Source organism: Amblyomma americanum, chromosome 10 (assembly GCF_052857255.1).
Source record: "Amblyomma americanum isolate KBUSLIRL-KWMA chromosome 10, ASM5285725v1, whole genome shotgun sequence".
NCBI classification, from domain to species: Eukaryota; Metazoa; Arthropoda; class Arachnida; order Ixodida; family Ixodidae; genus Amblyomma; species Amblyomma americanum.
This window is the reverse complement of record NC_135506.1, coordinates 31,192,715-31,211,821: the sequence shown is the minus strand read 5'-3', so window position 1 is coordinate 31,211,821 and position 19,107 is coordinate 31,192,715. Positions and strand designations below refer to the sequence as shown.

At 44.9% G+C, this 19,107-nt stretch overlaps 1 protein-coding gene across 1 annotated transcript; it reads left to right on the top strand.

Moving 5' to 3' along the window:
- Window positions 1-25: 25 nt before the first annotated feature.
- Window positions 26-17,697, top strand: LOC144108759 (acetylcholine receptor subunit beta-type unc-29-like). Its single transcript, XM_077641927.1, has 8 exons — window positions 26-399; window positions 1,136-1,293; window positions 8,338-8,382; window positions 9,836-9,945; window positions 11,978-12,110; window positions 15,030-15,178; window positions 15,656-15,882; window positions 16,214-17,697. The coding sequence occupies exons 1-8, from the start codon at window positions 330-332 to the stop codon at window positions 16,531-16,533; spliced, it is 1,212 nt and encodes a 403-aa protein (XP_077498053.1). The 5' UTR covers window positions 26-329; the 3' UTR covers window positions 16,534-17,697.
- The last annotated feature ends 1,410 nt before the right edge of the window (window positions 17,698-19,107 follow it).

The following is a 19,107-nucleotide window of genomic DNA, read 5'->3' as shown; positions in this document are numbered from 1 at the left end:
CACACCATTAATTGCTGAAACCTTCGCTCCCACAGCCAACAAAACAAGAGTCAAAGAAGTCCTTAACTTTCCCTTAGTCCACACAGCACCTAGAGGCTCATGCTAATCCACGAGATCATTTAAATGCACTTCTCTAACACGAGAAGAAGGACCTGGAAAGCAGCGCCAACGAGAGCACGCGGGGTCTGTTAGCATGCAGCCTGTGCGGAGCTCTGGAAGGCTCGTCGAAATCTGATACAGGAGGCAAGCGACGCCCCCAAGCGTCAATGCAGCGCTCTTTCAAGAGCGCTGCTTAGCGCGTAAGCCGCGTGCCAGCGAAAGAGGCTCCGATGAAGCGCCTCGTTGGCCTCGTTCTCCTCGCTGTTGTGGCCAGGAGCAGCGTAGATTCCACGTCAAGTGGTAAGCTTCAGCAACGGCTGTCCTCGCCTTACTATCCTTTAACGTCGTTCTGCGAAGAGGGTGCAGTAGTAACGTTAGCGCCAACTATTAGCTTAGTAGCTGGGAAAGCCGCACAGCATGCTACTAGCAGTAGTTCGGCAGTAGTATTAGTGCACTTAGTAACACTAAATACCAAGTAGAAGCACTCAGACTTAGGTGGTTCCTCTAAGCAATCCAACAAAGCTTGGTCACTGAATCTTAGTGCTTTCAGTTGTTTGTACCGGTCAGTTGTCTAGTCATCTGTATGGCGCGATTTCCTTCTGGCTTGCAGAGTACGTAAGGAGACTACAGTTACACTATGTTTCTGCTGGTATTGAGGGCTATTCGCTTCTTAGTACACTTATCACTGCAGTGCAGTATAGTATAGTATAGTATAGAATAGTATAGTATAGTATAGTATAGTATAGTATAGTATATGTATAGTATAGTATAGTATAGTATAGTATAGTATAGTATAGTATAGTATAGTATAGCGCAGTATAGGATAGTAGAGCATAGCATAGCACAGTATGCAATAGTATTGTATAGTATAGTATATGATAACATATCAAAAGAATGCTTCATTATGATGTATTATAGCATAGCACACCAGAGAGCAGTACAAATCTTTGCTTCTTTTTTGTCAAAGAAAGCATAGCGACAGGTCTTGCATTGATGTAACCTAATACGAAGCGGTGCCCCTGTTCTCGATTTTCAGGAGACGATTTCGACGACACCTACGTGACCCACCTGGAATACCTGAAGCGGAAGCTGGTCACAGACCGAGAGTACGACCCAACCACCAGGCCTCGAAACAACAGCTCCGAGCCGACAGTCGTTCACATACCCGTCCATTTCGAGAATATCTATCGCATCGTAAGGACCTACAACTATATCTACATGCATTTAGTCTACGGCGACTATCAAAGCTCGGTTTCTTGTGTTTATTTTCCTCAGTTCTTCGGGGATATGTGTACTATTACATCATCGTCATCATTAGCAGCAGCAGTAGCCTGCAGGACGAAGGCCTCTCCCATATCTGTATAATTAACCCGGTCCTTTGCCAGCTGCGCCCACCGTATTCCCGCAAACTTCTTAATCTCATCCGCCCAAATAACCTTCTGCCGCCCCCTGCTGCGCTTACTTTCTCTTGGAATCCACTCCATTACCCTTATGGACCAGCAGTTATCTTGCCTTCGCATTACATGCCCTGCTCAAGCCCATTTATTGCTCTTGATTTCGACTAGGAGGTCACCAACACGCGTCTGTTCCCTCATCCATTCTGCCCGCTTCCGGTCTCGTAAGGTTACACCTAACATTTTCCTTTCCATGGCTCGCTTTGCTGTCCTTAACATAAGCTGAACCTTTTTCGTTAGCCTCCACGTTTCAGCCCCATAGGTGAACACCGTTAAGTCGAAGCTGTTATATACTTTCCTCTTGTGGAATATTGGTAAATTGCCATTCGTGATCTGAGAGGACCTGCGGTCACTACCTGCTCTACGCTGACGTAATCCACAACAACTTCCAGAGCCTCGCTACGAATTGTGAAGTGCTGTTCTCTTGCTAGACTGTTGAACATTACTTTGGTTTGCTGCAGATTAATTTTTAGACCCACCCTTCTGCTGTCTCCGTGTAAGTCATTGATCATGTTTTGCAGTTCATCCCCTGAGTGACTTAGCAAGGCAATGTCGTAGCGAACCGCAGACTACTTGTGTATTCTCCATTTACTGTCATCCCCATCTATTGCCAATGCAAGCCTCTGAAAACCTCCTGTTAACAGGCGGTGAAAACCTTTGGTGAGATCATGTCTGCGTGCCTGACACACTTATTTATTAGAATTTTATTGCTGACCTTATGGAGGACCCGCGCAGGTGTACAAACGTTATAGATATCTTCCAGTGTTTTTTACATAAGGCTCTTCTACACCGTGATTCTGCAATGCATCTATGGGCACCATAGTTTACACACAGTGAAAGGCTTTCTCGTAATCTATGAGGGCTATATATAAGGTTGGTTATATTCTGCGCATTTTCTCCATCCCCTGATAGTGAGAATGTGGTCTACTGTCGAGAACCCTTTACGAAGGCCTGTCTGATTATTTGATTCATTCAAGAATAAGGTTCTCCTGAGTCTATTAGCAATTACCTTAGTAAATACCTTATATACAACGGTCAGCAAGCTGATCGGTCTGTAAATTTTCTTGGTTTTGACGTCGCCTTTCTTATGGATTAAAGGGACACTGAGGAGAAATTGAAATTGGCTTGTATCGATAGAATAGCAGCTCCTGATCACAAAAACGCCACTCTTACTGAAAACAAAGCTCTTGTAAAGTAGAAAACAGCAAGAACCAAAATACAGGTATCGCCGCCACCGGTCAATCTCGCAAGTACAAGCGTGATGACTTCCTAGGACAAGAGGCGCCACCTTGGAGGAATTTGCCTTACTTCATGGATGTCGCGAATCTCTGAGGCTGGCAAAGGAAGGTTGCGCACCGCACCGCTAGCCGTCAGAAATCACGGAGTCTGCATTTACGTCACGTGGCACGTCACTCCGTTTTGAGACGTCATAAGAGTTGCCATGGCGTCATAAGAGTTCCCTGAGTTTGAATCAGAGCGGCGGGAAAAACTTTTTCTTCTTCGAATCCAAATTTCTTTGAAATAAATGCATCTTTCGCGCCCGGACAAGAGGCAACGAAGCCATGAAATGCCGAACTATCAAATTTTGCTAACAAAAAAAAGTTGATAGAGCTCTCCTCAGTGTCCCTTTAAGATGATGTTAGCGTTCTTCCAAGCTACTAGTACGCTCGAGGTCATAGAACACTGCGTATACAGCGTGGCTAGTTTTTATAGCAAATTCTCCTCGCCATCCTTCACCACATCTGCTGTTACCTGATCCTCACCAGCTGCTCTCCCCCTTTGCATTGCTCCTAGGGCTTCCTTTACTTCCTCTTTCGTTACTCTAGGGATGTCCTATTGATGTGCTCTACAGGCTCTCTCATTAACGTCCTGATTGCACTGGCTACTCTATAAGTTTGTGGAGGAGACTTCGGCTATTTAAACTATCTTATTCGTATTGCTAAGGACATCGCCCTCTTTGTCTCTTAACAAGTACAGCTGATTTTTGCTACGCCTAGTTTCCTCTTCACCGCCTTTAGGCTACCTCAGTTCTTAGGAGAATGCTCAATTCCCTCCATATTAAACTTTCTTATGCCAGTTACCTTGCGCTTATTGATTAGCTTTGATAGGTCTGCCAGTTCTATTATGGCAGTGGGTGTAGAGGGTTTCATGCTTTGGCGTTTCTTCATAAGATCTTCCCTGTCCTGAGAAAGCTTGACGAGAGAGAGAGAGAGAGCTTGCTGAGGTTGCTTTCTACTACTACGCCGTCCCTTTAAACACAGCAAAAATCCTATATTTCTCATATCGTTGATGAGCCGCGAACACGATCAAGTTCAGTCGTTTAATATTCAGTCAAACATGAAAGTGGTCTCGAGTGATGGGGCAGAAGTTCGATACCATCTGCATGACGAAGCCCTCACATCAGTTTTATTTCTCTTCGGCGGTACATCAGATTCAACGGCAATACAGATATAATACACGAAAGCAGTGGTCGCTACATACTATACCTTAAAATCACCATTAAAAGGAGCGCCTCCCACTCGTCGAAAAAAAACATAAAAGCAGCTACTCGGTCGTTCACGTCTCTTTTTGCGTACAGCCTTTTCAGAGAGGAGGAAAGATTGTCGGAATCGGATACGGAATGCGAGAACGCCCCCTGCGGAAGCAGAGGGGGGCGTTCTACAAGCGTAAACGGAAGCGTGAAAACGGAACGGCGATCTGTGGCGCACCCGCCGCGATGACTCAGTGGTTAGGGCGCTCGGCTACTGATCCGGAGTTCCCGGGTTCGAACCCGGCCGCGGCGGCTGCGTTTTTATGGAGGCAAAACGCTAAGGCGCCCGCCTCCTGTGCGATGTCAGTGCACGTTAAAGATCACCAGGTGGTCGAAATTATTCCGGAGCCCTCCACTACGGCACCTCATTCTTCCTTTCGTCTTTCACTCCCTCCATTATCCCTTCCCTTACGGCGCGGTTCAGGTGTCCGCTGATATATGAGACAGATACTGCGCCATTTTCTTTCCTCAAAAAAGCAATTATTATTATTATTAATTATTATTATTATCTGCGGCGCGTAGACGGAAGCGGTTCCGATGAAGCGCAACTTTTTGCTCGTCCCCGTCTCTGCTGTGGTCGGGGTCACCGTCGCTGCCGCGTCAAGTGTTAAGCAGAGGTCACGACTGCCGTCACCTTGCCGACAGTTAATGTTAACCTTGAGGATTGTAGGTCCAGTCGCTCTAAAAGTATTGCAGTAGTGTTGAAATCTGGGTCAGTTGGTACATGCTCAGGAGTAAAACCAGTCAAAAGACGGAACACAGCGAAGAGACGAGGCACACACATTACGACTGGACTAGCAACTGTGCTTTATAGAAGAAAACAGTCTCCCAGGAAAAGTGGCAAAGTTTGCGCAGCTCAGTTAACAACAATCTAGATCTAAAGATAAGTTTTGATCTAAGCTTAGATCTAAGCTTAGATCACAGCTTCTTCTATAAAGCACAGTTGCTAGTCCAGTCGTCCTGTTTCTGCCTCGTCTCTTCGCTGTGTTCCGTCTTTTGACTGGTTTTATTCGCTCTAAAAGGGAGACCCGCGAATTTAACAAATAAGCATAACTGAATTGCCGTGATCCACGTTCTTTATTATAGGTTAGCTTTCTTGCATTCCATATGATCCAATGACCTTCCCGACTATTCTACTAAATATGCACGGTAGAAATACTCAGCGCTTTCATTGCTTTTTTTTTTGGTTTATCATATTGATCTCATGGACTACACTACAAGATAGTCATGTCCTAAAGGTTGCCGTCCTTCTAGTGCACTTTATGCCACTCTGCTGTGTCTAGCACATGATAGTTTGACACTGTAAAGTAGGACCATACTGTCGTACGCAGAAGCGTAGAAGAGAGCCCTCATTACCTATTTTATTAAGAATCCCGACTTCTGACACACTTCTAAACTGACGAACGGTAGAATAGTAAAACGTCGTACAGAGTGAGGTAGTTGTTTTAATGCGAAATTATTAGAAGCCCCATGGGGCCAAAACGAGGCGAGAGTTATTCGCCAATTGGTTGCAGGGAAGTGACGTCACCAGAATGGAAGCGGCGTCACTTCCGTTAAAAGCACCAACAGCTCCTAATCCTATCGGAATGCTAACAGACAATGCAAAGTTGGTGTCCCTGCGAATTGTTTGGTTTGCAGGTGAAGATTTCGATGACAGCTACGTTTCGCAAGTCGAACGCCTCAAACGGATATGGTTCAGAGACCGAGCGTATGACCTAGCTTACAGGCCATTTAACAACATCTCACAACCTTTGTTCGCTCGCGTTCAAGTTCAAATTGAAGATGTCCACAACATCGTAAGGACGTCGGATTGCTTCTTCTGAAATTGAACCGACTGAAAACTCTGACTCTGTTGTTCATCTTAACTTCGTAATTGTTATCTTAAATTCTTTATTAACGCACAGTTTCGTTACTCTACCGCATATATGACAATAATCATGAGTCGAATGAAATCATACCCTATTGATACTTGTCCTTGTCCAGCTGCGGCCAACTCCTCTAGATAAGTTTTCTGTACGCAACCCTAGACTGTGTCCCCGTTCCATCCAGATCGTACCACTTCCTTTCCTATCCACCCTCTCGCTCTAAATGACTAGCGTTACCTATACCATACGATCTAATATCATCTCTTTCACGAAGAATATCATCAACCGCGCTTATTAATGCGAAAGCATTACTACGCTACGTCCCGTGTTTCGTGTCCGCAAAACTTGTCCGCACGATTACGTCGTTCTGTAAAGATAAATGTGCAAAAGTTTGAATTCGTTACATAGTGCGCGACGACATCTTGCTGTGGGAAATATTTAGGGGGTGAGTTATAATTAGCTAAATAAACATGAAAATTACACTTACACGTCACAATAGTCACGGACGTCGACATAACACCGGGACGTCGCCCGATGACGTAATGGAACGCGTACTGGCGTCATGTATTAAACCCGTGTTCTGTAAAGTTCCATGACGTCACATCCGCTGACGTCACTGCTTGTCTGTACATAGAAGCAACGCAATGCTTTCGCATTTCTCCAATGCTGGTCGCCGCTGTGATCTCAAAAGTTTTATTTTCGACTCCAAGATTGTCTTTTTCAGTCAAAATTACAAATGTCGCTTTCTCCTACTGCCACCCGTGGCATGGCCCCCAATCTCTTATATAAATCGTTTCGCCAACCTTCAAGCTAGAGCCACAGAGGCACAGTAGTTTACATCTAGTTCACATATATTCTCTTGAAGGAACGCTAAAATTATCTTAATAGATAAGAAATAGGACGCTGAGGAAATGAAAAATTACAGACCGATAAGCTTACTCTCCGTTGCTTAAAAGGCATTTACCAAGACAATAGATAATAGAATTACGGCTGTTTTAGACTTCAGTAAGCCAAAGGACCAAGCTGGCTTTCGTAAAGTCTACTCGACAATACACCCAATGCATACCATCAATCACGTGATATGGAAAATTACCTTCTGAGATTACGACAAACCATTTGACTCAGTCGGAACCTCACCATTCATGTAGACTGCGGAAGCAGGGTGTGTAGAAGAGACAAATTTAAGGTTGCTGCGTAATATCTACAACGCCTGCACGGCCACCACATTCCTCAGTAGGAAAAAAGATATAACTCGAAACCAGGAAAGCTGTCACGCCGTGAGACGCAATCTCTACGGTACTATTCACCGCTTGTTCACAAGCGGTATTCAGAGACCTGGTTAGGAGGAGAAAGGGACAGAATTAAATGGAGAGTACCTCAGTAATCTCCGATTTCCTGATGATATTCACTCGCTATAGAACTAGAGGAAAGAATTACAAAGCATCATCAATGACTTCCGCAGGCAAAACAGAACGGTGGGTCTAAAATTTAATACAAAGAATACTAAAATAATGTGCAACAGTCTCGGAAGGAAACAGCAGTTCGCGATTGGTAACCGAGGCTCTGGAAGTGGGAAAAAATACACCTTATCGGTGCCTGTAGTTACCGCAAATCCGAACCACGAGAGTGAAATAATTAGAAGTCTAAAGATGAAGTGGAGTGCGTTGGGCAGACACTCTCTCCCAAAAGGTAATCAATGGCACCTTACCAATATCCCTCAAGAGGAAACTATATAACAGCTGCGTCTTGCCGGTAGTAACCGATGGGGCAGAAACGTGGAGTCTAACTAAAATGGTTTGTATTGAAGCCCTAAACAAAACGAAGCTGAGGATTCATGCGCTCTAGGAGCTAGAACATTTCTTGTGAACAGCGCGTCGTCCATTTGTCTATTGATATATTGAGGACAATGCTGCGAGCTTTGTAAAGTAAATTGATGAGTGTAACGCTAAGGGACAGGAAGAGAGCAAAGTGGGTCAGCGAACAAACGCGCGTTAATGACACCCTAATCGAATTCTAGAAGAAGAAATGAGCTATGCAGGTCGTGTAATGCGAAGGCAAGGTAATCGATGGTCGTTAAGTTAAACGCAGTGGATTCGAAGGAAAGGAAATCGTAGCAGTGGCGGCAAAATATTAGGTAGTTCGATGAGATAAAAAAAAATTGTACGGATAAGGTGGCCGCAGCTAGCACAGGACAGCACTAATTAGAGTGATATGGTAGAGGCCTTTGTACTGCAGTATACTTAGCTAGACTGATGATGGTTTTTATATGTTGTATTTTCTTCCCTCTGGTCAGCGTGGCACGGTTAAAGCTGGCAGGAAGAACCTCACATTCTAATTACGTGATGTTCCATATTGTGTCACATGCCGAGAAGTGTGTTCGCAATTACAGGTGCTTGCGGACGGTTGGTTTTCGGTGGCCATTTGGCTGTGCATGGTGAGTGCATTTGCGCAGTCTTCTTTTTCTACCCCGAAGTTTTGTGTGAGGAGGGGTACGGGTACGGGGCGGGGGGGGGGGGGGGGGTGGAGGGGGGAGCAGCTATTTTGTTGCTTCATAGCAGAAGTGGGACATATGACTTGGAGCATTTTGCCTGACTTTGCGCCTACTCATTTGCACACGCCTTCGCATATTAATGTTGCATGAGTATTAATTGTCTCTGAACACAAAGACTATGCAAGCTTCAGGCAAATTTCAGGTTCAAAGAATTGCGACGGTATTTCGTAAAGTTGTGAACTATTTCTTTTTTTTTAGATATGTTACTTCTGATTCTCTAGGTGGCCTGTGATGTACAGAGACAATTTTGTGCATTTCTCTAATATTTTGATTATTTCATACAATTTGATGTGTGTATTCTGCTTTTCATGTGTGTATATAGGTTCAAAGTGTTTATAAGTGAACATTAAGTGCGCCTTTGAGATTCTACTACATGTTCATTTCTTAATTACGTATTATTTTTGCACTAGATGAGCCTAGAAGCTGCAGTTTTAACTATACAATTGCATGTAAAAGTGTATTCATTCTTTGTATATGATAGTGTGTATATTTGTCCTCCTTTGTTGTATCTTTCTTATGTTCATTTCCATCAGCTGGTATGTCGAACCCACTGCTATGTAAAGGTTTTCCGGGCCCAGTCAAGTTGCAAAAGCAGCTTTTTGCCTGAAAATCCTTCCAGTTGTTCTGGAGAATTAAATTAAATTCAATTCAATTCAATTCTGCGCCGAAGAGCTAAGGCACTCGTTTCAGAGATAACATGAAGTTTCGCAAAACAAGTGCAGTGTTCTTCACAACGGTGCAGGTTGATAAAATATTTTTGAACCTGTGTGAACGCTCGCGGCAGTGGCTCGGTGGTTAGGGCGATCTACTACTGAGGCTAAGTTCCCGGGTTCAAAACCTGCCGTGGCGGCCGCTTTTCAATAAAGGTCAAACGCAAAATGCACTCGTGCGCTGTGCGATGTCAATGTACGTCAAAGATCCCTTGGTGGTCGAAATTATTCCGGACTTCGGAATCTTCCACTATAGCACCTCTCTCTATCATCTTTCAGTCCCACCTTCCTCCCTTCCCAAATAATTCGATTGAGGTGTCCACTGAGAATTGGGACAGTTACCGCGCCTTTTATTTCCTGATACCAACCTAACCAACCCTATGTGAACAGACTTACACCTTGTAGACGTTTCTTCGAAAAAGCTTGTGCAACTAGCTCGCTCGAATTCGTGGTCGAAACATGCGTGCTATGTAGTTACTCCCATCCATCCATGGGATGCTTGGGGGGCAGGCTACCAGGAACTGCACCGTTTTTCATCATCATCAGCCTGACTATGCCCACTGCAGTGCAAAGGCCTCTCCCATGTCTCTCCAATTAACTCTCTCGCGTTTGGCCACACGTTGCAGAACTGGAAAGACGATCGCCTGGAAGGAAGCAAGGAGGACTTTCAGGGAGTTCCCCACGTCAGTCTCGACCTGAGCGAAGTGTGGTGGCCTCGAGTGGACGTCGTCACTGCGTGCGTATCATTTGCTTTTGCAGCGACAGCTGTTGAGGCTACATTTCCCCTGTGCACGCGGTGTCGTTGTCGGGGTAACGCAAATGAGTGCGAAGGAAAAACAGAGTGGGATGCAGGAAAAGTAAAGCAGGGACAACAAGCCGCGTTGACTGGTCCGAAGAGAGGGACGTAAAAGCCTATGCTGTGAAGTGAAGAAAAATAGGTATGCCTGATCGCTGGGGAGTAGTCAATTTTATTTCGGATGCATTATAAGAGAAGGGAGGTGGTGAATCGTGGTCATAGGATCTGTGTTCGCCGCCCTTCTGCTGAGATCCATTTTATCACAGTCTCACAAGTATTGTACAATTAGCAATCCGGAGGAGATGCCTTACGCCACTGTGCGCTCTCAATATTTTATCCATGATTTGAAAGGAATTCGGTTGCGTACAGTATAGAACATTCGCATCAGTGCGTTCTTTGTGCTTACCAGCCGGCGTGAGGGATATATCTTAGCAGAGCCTGGCGTTGTTCTGTTTCCAGCTTTTGTGGCATGCGGCCTAGCTAAAATAGTTTTAAGCAAAAACGAAAATTGACGGTCGATTGGCGTAGTTCGGCCAAATGCCAATTAGTACTTCGGTTTTTCACTTCGTTCTGGTGCTCGGATACATTGTTGATGGATGCAGATTGTTCGAATAGCGATAGTAGGCCATACGCGAAATTGGTCATCCTCTCCCTTATATTCGCAGATCCCTGCGAGTCCTCATACCACTCCAGGTGCAGTGGTTAAGCGACGCTCCACTGCCCTGCGATGGCAGGTGTCGACAACTGTGGAGCTTGTGAGAACCAGCCGGGTCTCACAAGCGCTGGGTCTCACAAGAGCAACCTAGGTTGCTCTTCTCAAGCCTATTGCCGAGCAACCTCTCGAGACCCATCATTAATTTAACTTCCACCTGCCAAAGTGGGTAGTTTTCTCACAATTCAGTGGGCCTGATGTGATGACATCACGGGGTCACGTGACCTAGGTGGCCCATCTGCAACATAAGTGAGCCACCTAGGGCAGGTTTCCCACAGCCCAGTGGGCACACATAGGCTCTTCATCGACAAAAGCTAAGCGGCTGAGCGGTAGCTCTAGTGTTGACACACTAAAGAGTTGACAGATGCTCAGATGGTCATATAAGATGAACTGCGCAAGAACAACGCTTGGCTTTCTTGGCTCGCTATAGTGATTGCTTTATGCTTGTACATTTGTTGCATTATTTACATTCCGCCTTACTCGGCGCGCCTCGTTGGATCAGCCGATGACGCGCGCTCAATTATGCGTATCACGTGATGAGCATCCCGTATCACGTGATAAGCATAAGCGAACGAGCCTTCAGCGCCGCTTTTTCTCCCTCCGGACTCGCCTCTCGCTGGAAGCATCTCTTCTCGCATTGCTGATGCAGATTTGAACGTGATGAAGTTAAGGATTCCGTTTTGCAGGAAATCCGGCTTAATCGCTGTCGTCTTGAGTGAAAAATTCCCGGAGGAGCAACGAACACAGGTGGGCCGCGTAGACCACGTTACCTGGTAGCGTCATCACAACCTGCCCACCAGATAGTGAACAAACTGCCGACAGTGCCAGGTGACCATTAAACTGATGATTGGTCGCGAGAGGTCGCTCGGGAAGAGCAAGCATGGTTGCGCAACGAAGCCCCACCGGTGGCAGCACCTGCCATCGCAGGGCAGTGACGCATCGCTTAACCGCTGCAGCACTGCGTCAGGAGCGGTCTGAGCAGTGCCAGCGATGCATGAATCTAAAGTAGAGAGTGACCAATTTCGCATATGTGGGAATTAACACATTAACGCTTTTGCGTCCTACCCTTAAGGCGGAGCTTAGGTGCCCCCTCCAATCTTTGTCATTGCCTCTCTACCGGGGCCGGTTCACGTGATTTATTCGCTGCAGGTGCCGGAGGCTTCACTCGATGGCAACGCAGAGACACACGCCGGAATTTTCGCCTGATGGCAATCATACTGCTTACATAGTAGAAGGCTGTAACTTTGTTTTTTCATGCAGGAGACAAGAAGATTGTCACTTTCTCCCGCGGCTGGCTGTAGTGACTCCTGAGGCGGACGTGTGGATGTGCTACACTACGAAGGTTCGCTCACCCTGCTCCGTGGACGCAAGGGAGTTTCCTAACGACGAACAGGTGAGAACAATTAACAACGGAGTTGTAACCACTTACATGTTAAAACTAGTACTTACGTTTAAAGCTGAGCAGCGTGCTTTGACAGATGACGTAGTGCGGGGCTCTAAATTAAGGTCGACGATTATCAAATGTTATTTCACGAGCAACGATCCTCAGTACACTCCATGTAAATCATCCTGCTACTACTAAAATTAGAGTTTAAATTTGCAAATGCAACAACGTTAAAAGCCTCATGATCCGATCAATTTCACATCGACCTCAGAAAATGATGCCTTTAATTCATTCAGACAAGTGCATCAGCCCTTCACTATTTAGTTACAGCGAACTGGACTGTGCGCCGCATACAGCGATCAAGAAGAGAAACCAAAACTAAGTGTGGAAATTAATTAACGCTCTGCTCTATAAATAATTTAACGAGGAGAAGGCAGGATAGGGATAAATAGTCCCAAACACGGCGGTGGGCTTCACCCCAGTGTTGCCATTCTCCCCTATTCTGTTAGTTCTATTTGAGACATAAAATAGTAGCGATAAAAGGAAACAAATACAAGTAAGACCAACATTGCGTTTGTCTCCCTTAAGCATTATTATTTTCTGTTTCAAAAAATAATTTTTAGCGTTATAATTTTCTGTCTCAAATAGCATGCACCACGTAGCCAGAATTGACGTTCTTTTAAACCATCTGTTAATCCGGCGTGTGGAACAACGTTCGGCTGCTTAACCACCGACAAAGTGAGGGTTTGCGTCTGTATAACAAAAGTTGCAATGTTGTACGCAATGCCAGTGTCCTCTAAATAAGACTGTTTTATTGCGGCCTGCGGAATTAGTCAACAAAAAGAAGAAAACGCTAACAGCACGTACGCCGGCCATGTTATGCCGAGGTCCAAATGCGTCTGCGATGTCTATTTCTTCAGAAATTTCCCGCAGGTTCCGAGTTCCATCGGCAGTGGACGTCGCCGATGAACAGAAAACACTTGCGCTAACGAGCTTACGCGTATGTTCAGCGCAGTTTGTGAGTGAAATGCACACAGAGAGAAGCCCATTATTTATGCCTAATCACGAGGACAAAACGAAACACAGCGCCTGAACTACTAACTATTATCCACATAATTTTAGGAAACTGGGCTTTTGGATAGTTCGAACAAGGCTGTTTTAATTCAATAGCACACTATAACTAGGAGCTTCACAAATTTCGCCATAACTTTGCCTCGCCAATCCACATGTTCTCGAGCATCGGTAGAGTATTGGCGTTGCTCATTGAGAAAAAAAATGAAACATGCCCTCAGTACGAAAATACTAATTGCATGGAATGAATGGAAGCGGCGACACAAATTTTTTAGCCAGCTGAAAGCGAGAAAAAACATCGACGGTGGCTAAGGTATGTCCTTGCCTTAGGATATGAATGTCCTCGTACAAATGAAAATTACTAATTTTGTTATCCTGTATAAATTTACAATTGTTATAGAATATATTTGGATTACCGAATTTTGAACTTTGTATAATCAATACGAGAACTAGAACTTCTCCCACGACTGTTCTAGAGCAACAGGCTTCAGTTCCGTTAGTGTGTGTGTGTGTGTGTGTGTGTGTGTGTGCGTGTGCGTGTGCGTGTGCGTGTGCGTGTGCGTGTGCGTGTGCGTGTGCGTGTGCGTGTGTGTGTGTGTGTGTGTGTGTGTGTGTGCGTGTGCGTGCGTGCGCGCGCGCGCGCGCGCGCGCGCGTGTGTGTGTTGACTTGGTTTCTAGTTATACTAAAATTTAGGAATATTTTTTTAAGCCTACTGGCGTCGCCAACCGCCAGGCACTGCCTCTCAAGCATTCCTTGGCTCCGGCTGATCGGAATTTGTTTTATGTTCCTTGCAAATAAACAAATTATTATTATTATTACGCCCAAGCAGCCAGTGGCGTGCAAGACGCTCAAACTGGTGTGTGAGACGGCCAAAAGTCAGGATAGAGGCCAGTTCCCAATGGCAAAAAAGAGGCAGAAAACTTAACTGAAATGCAAAGCCTCTATGTGAGAGATTCTACATCCAGAGTCTCGGCGACCAGTATATTTTAGTCTTTGTGCAGCTGAAATACTTTTCCATGCGCTCTCCTGAAACTAACTGGCGTGCTAAAGTCGTGCCGGGAGAGATTTCTAGGCGCAAGGTTATTTTTACAGCGAAGCTGTATACATCTACCGTCCAAGGAAATTTTCGTGTCGTCGTCGTCGTCAGCAAAAACACCCAGGAGTGGAAAAGTACCCAACAGCATAGAAATCTTATATTATACTGATCATAAGGGAGCCGTAATATAAAAATGAATATAAAAAGAAACAAAAATAAAAAGCAACGAACAGATATAAAAATAAAAGTAAAAATTGTAAACTAAAAAGAAATTAAACTTAAAACAAAATAAAAAATAAAGATAAAAATGGAAATCGGTATTAAGGCTAAATATCCTTTGAAATTAGGCATACAGCATACAACTCAGTACCGTTTTCATTCAGAAAAAAAAAACACAACATAAGCATCAGAACCACATGATGGATGATAAGGCGCGTGTAAACAATGGGAACACATTTTCACCAATGCAACTCAACCAACCACCATTCATGGTTCATGCATTCATTTAACCTTAGCAAAGGACATCTCTACAGTGAGAACTGAAAATCCCAGTTAATATCATACTGATCATAAAGCGGTCATGAATGTCGTTGCGAAGTAATCATTGATAATATAAGTACATTTGACTAGTCTCTGCTTTCACTGTTTGTAGAGCCACGTGTGTGAATTTTCAAGTGACGTCACAATGGGCAATTTGGTGTCGTTTTGCAGTTTCGCTGTCCAACCACCTCCACAGCGTGGATTGGAGCCACATTTTTCTTTAAGGCATCAACCAGAGAACGTCGGCTATATCTCTAAGCCCACCATGCCACTTGCGCAGGTGTGCAGCATCCGACTGATGTCCAGCGCCTACAGCGAAAGCGAGGTGAAGTTGCTAGGAGGCCAAGTGTGGGGAAGCCACAAAGCCAACGCCAGCACTGAGTGGAACGTCACCGACATCTCCTTTCGAAACCACACGGACCTGGACAGGTGCGGGTGACGTGCAATTTGGATTCGAGTTGAAAGCGTTGTATTTAGTATTTTGTATTTAGTGGTCGTTCATATAGCACATGCTCCATTTCTGTGACTGTCGGCTAGTGACCATTGCTGATTTCAATGTACTTTAAGAAACCAATCAGGTGGTGGAAATTAATGCTCAGTCCTCCATTAATACTAAGTTTTCTTTATGCCTACCATCCTCCCAGGGCACACATTATCTGTAAGGACAAGCAGACGGTATGACTAACTTCGGTCGACCAGCAACTCTGTCGCTATATAGAGGTAGGCCTGCCGGCATCTTTAAGTTACGTCCCGCCTTGGTCCTCACAAGGCATCTATCCTACGGAGCTGTTATTTAGAGTGAAACGGCTGTGCCTAGGGATACCTTTACGTGTATACATTGTCGCATCAGGGGGCGCGCCAGCAGTAGTTATTCTTCTTTCATCAACTCTTTGCAACACCAAACAGGTCATTCGTGGACGTGAACTTTCACCTGCGGAGGCTGGGCTCCAGGCATCGTTTCACCGTCACAGTGCCTGCGGTAGCCTCGGCTCTAGTCATGCTGGCCGCGTTCTGGATGCCGCCGGATTCGGAGCGCAGGCTGACCGTTGCCTGCCTGAACTTCTTGTTCCTTGCTCTCATGCTCTACAGGATAGCGGAAGTGATGGGAGACTCCGTGACGGTTCCCAAGATAAGTAAGTTTGCGGCTGCCGGCACTTCTTTTGAAACGTGATAGCATTGACAGTATGAACGTGAATGTACCCGCCCATTTTTTAGCCTAATCGGATCAAGGAGCTTCGAAGAAGGGAAGGATGCTTGATACTAAGATAGTTTAAATTTAGTGCTTCAGTTTTAAATTTTTTAGAGGGGAGTGTTGATGGTGATAGTGCAGGTCCTAAGAGAACCTAAATTGAAACTTAAGCTTGGTACAACAGAACTGTTGAAGATGAATAATTTGCGATTTTCTGTCAAAGAAGCTGAACTCTTTGAGCAATGTTCTTTTCTTCAATTTTTTTTTCTTTTCAGTTTCGTTCCTGGCCCTGGCAGCTGTAGTCGAAATGCTCACCGTGGCGGAAAGCGCACTCGATATCAGCATCTCGCGCTCCAACGCCCGTGTCCGAGTTCCCGACGCTATTCACCGACGGCTGACGGGATCCTGCGGAACTGTGCTCTGCTTAAGCCGCAGCGATTGGCGCAAGGTTTCTTCCAACACAGGCGACAGTGAGGAGACGCCGACGTTCGACGAATGCCTGGAGAGGAAGCAGAGGTGGCTAACCTTGGCGCAGGCTGTGGACAGAATCCTGTTTCTTGCTTTTGGATTCATGGCAATGGGCTTCCTTTTATGATTAAGCAGTTAGGCTTAACTAGACATCTATATTTCAAAGCGTTCCTGAACCAAACGAAACTACAAACTACATCAGTTCCCCGTGGCAATCGTCGAGCTTTTGATGATGAAGTTTGCTGGTGATATCGGCAGAAAATGTTGCGTGAGTCTGAACGCATGTGCGAACCTTCAGGCTTCATCAGCTGGCAACATCACCTAGCGGTTGGGTCGCCAGTTAGCACTACAATATATTTTTTTGCTAAGAACACTCATCCTGTGAACTTTTGCTGCAGATAATGCGTATATGTGCGATCCTCCTGCCCACATATTACCCCGACTTTCCCAGTGTTTCTGGTGGCACTTTTTGTGTCGAACCGAAAATAAATTGAACTTTTTCTGCCAGGTGCCACTCTTGCAGGCATCTTCATGGATGGCGGAAGTTTGCGATGAAACTAAAGGTAGGCCAAGAAAATTCTTAAACGATAAAAGCCGGTTCCATAAAAACAATCAAACAAAGTAGGAACTGACTCAAGGTTCTGAGGGGAAATGCTTAGAGGTAGACGACGCTGTGAAGTAGATTATATCATTTACAGCTGTTTCATTTAGAAGTGACGATAGGGTGATCGCCCGGAATTAAAGAGCCCCACAAGACAGCATAATAGAAAAAAGCTTAGGACTGACCAATCACTGGAAAAAGGCAGAAGCAAATATTCTTAAATGCACATCCGCAAGGATAGACGAAATTCCAATCATGCTTATTAATAAGCTTGGTTCAAGAAGCAAGGAAACGTTGTTAAAAGCATTGGAAGCAGCCATAACAAATAAGCGAAACCCGCACAGCTGGAGATAGAGTAAAATGAAGTTGCTTTATAAAAGTAAAGGAGATAGCATGCTCTTAAAATCCTTGAGACCGATCACGATTTCATCTGTTGTATACAGACTGGCAATGCAGGCGGTGAAATTAAAAATGCAGTCACGAGTGGAAAGTAATAAGATATTCGGAGAATTCCAGAACGGGTTCAGAAGGGGTAAGCGCTTAGATGACAGCCTGTTCGGTATTACCCAATGCATTGAAATATCTAAGGCGGAAAACAGACCTCAGTATTTAGCCTTCCTGGACATAAGCGGTGCATACGACAACGTGAACAGGGAACTCCTGTGGCACCTATTAAAAGGTGAAGGTGTCGGTCATGAGGCAATTGATTTTCTACAGGAAATATACAGAGAAAATAAAGCTGAAATAACATGGGAAGGAATTAGGAGTACGACCACTGTCGAGGTACACAAAGGCCTAAGCAATGTTGTCCTCTACCACCGCTGCTATTCATGTTTTATATGATAAGTATGGTAAGAAGGCTACAAGGAAGCAATCTAAGCTAGGTTATGATCTGTTATACGGGTTAGGCGGAAAGGCTGTTGAGCAACGACGACCGGGTTTAATGTATGCGGACGATATTGTACTGTTAGCAGATAGCCAGGAAGACTTGCAAACTTTGGTTAATTGTTGTGGAGACGAAGGAGACAGTCTAGGTTTCATTTTTAGCGCAACTAAGTCAGGTGTGATGGTTTTCAACGGCACAGCTGATCACGAGCTTACAATACAAGGCCATGAAATACCCCGCGTGGCCGAATACAAATATTTCGGGGTATGGGTAGGCGAAGGACAGATGTACACGGAAAAGCACGAACAGTCTCTCATAGCAAAAGGGCGAAGAGATGCCGGTATAATGATACATAGGGCATTGTGGGCGTACAACAGGTATGAAGTACTGTGAGGTATTTGGAAAGGAATAATGGTGTCGGGGCTTACTTTCTGGAATGCGGTTTTGTGCTTAAGGACAGAGCTCCAGTCGAGATTAGAAGCAAATCAGAGATCCGTTGAAATATTACCACTAGGTGCTAACGACAAAACCACAAACGAGGCAGTACAGAAGGCTATGGGCTGGGCATCGTTTCAAGCGCGTGAAGCTCAGAGTAAAATTTATATAAAGAATGTCTCAGGACATTGGACAATGACAGGTGACCAGCTAGGGTGTTTAAATTCCTATACTTTAAATTCCGTTGACTCACAATGCCACAAGAGGACTAGGAAACTAACCGGTAAGTAAGCGGAACACAATGACAGAAAAATAAAGAGATTTAAGCGACAGGTAAAAAAACGCGAAAGGTAAAAACTGCATTAATTCAGCGAAAAGAAGCAGAGAGTAAACTATATGGAAATTGGAAACGGCAGATCAGGAAGTAATCGTTCTCCGATACCTCAAGAGGCAGTTCCCTGCCCTTTGAACCTAGATCAAGGTGCTACTACTACTACTGCCACCACCAATACTACTACTACTACTACTACTACTACTACTACTACTACTACTACTACTACTACTACTACTACTACTACTAATATTAATAATAATAATAATAATACCACTACTGCTGCTACTACTACCCCCCACCAATACTACTACTATTACCACCACTACTACTGCTGCTACCATTAATACTACTACTACTACTACTACTACTACTACTACCACTACTGCCACTACTACTACTACTACTACTACTACTTGTACCAGTACTACTGCTGCTATTTCTACTA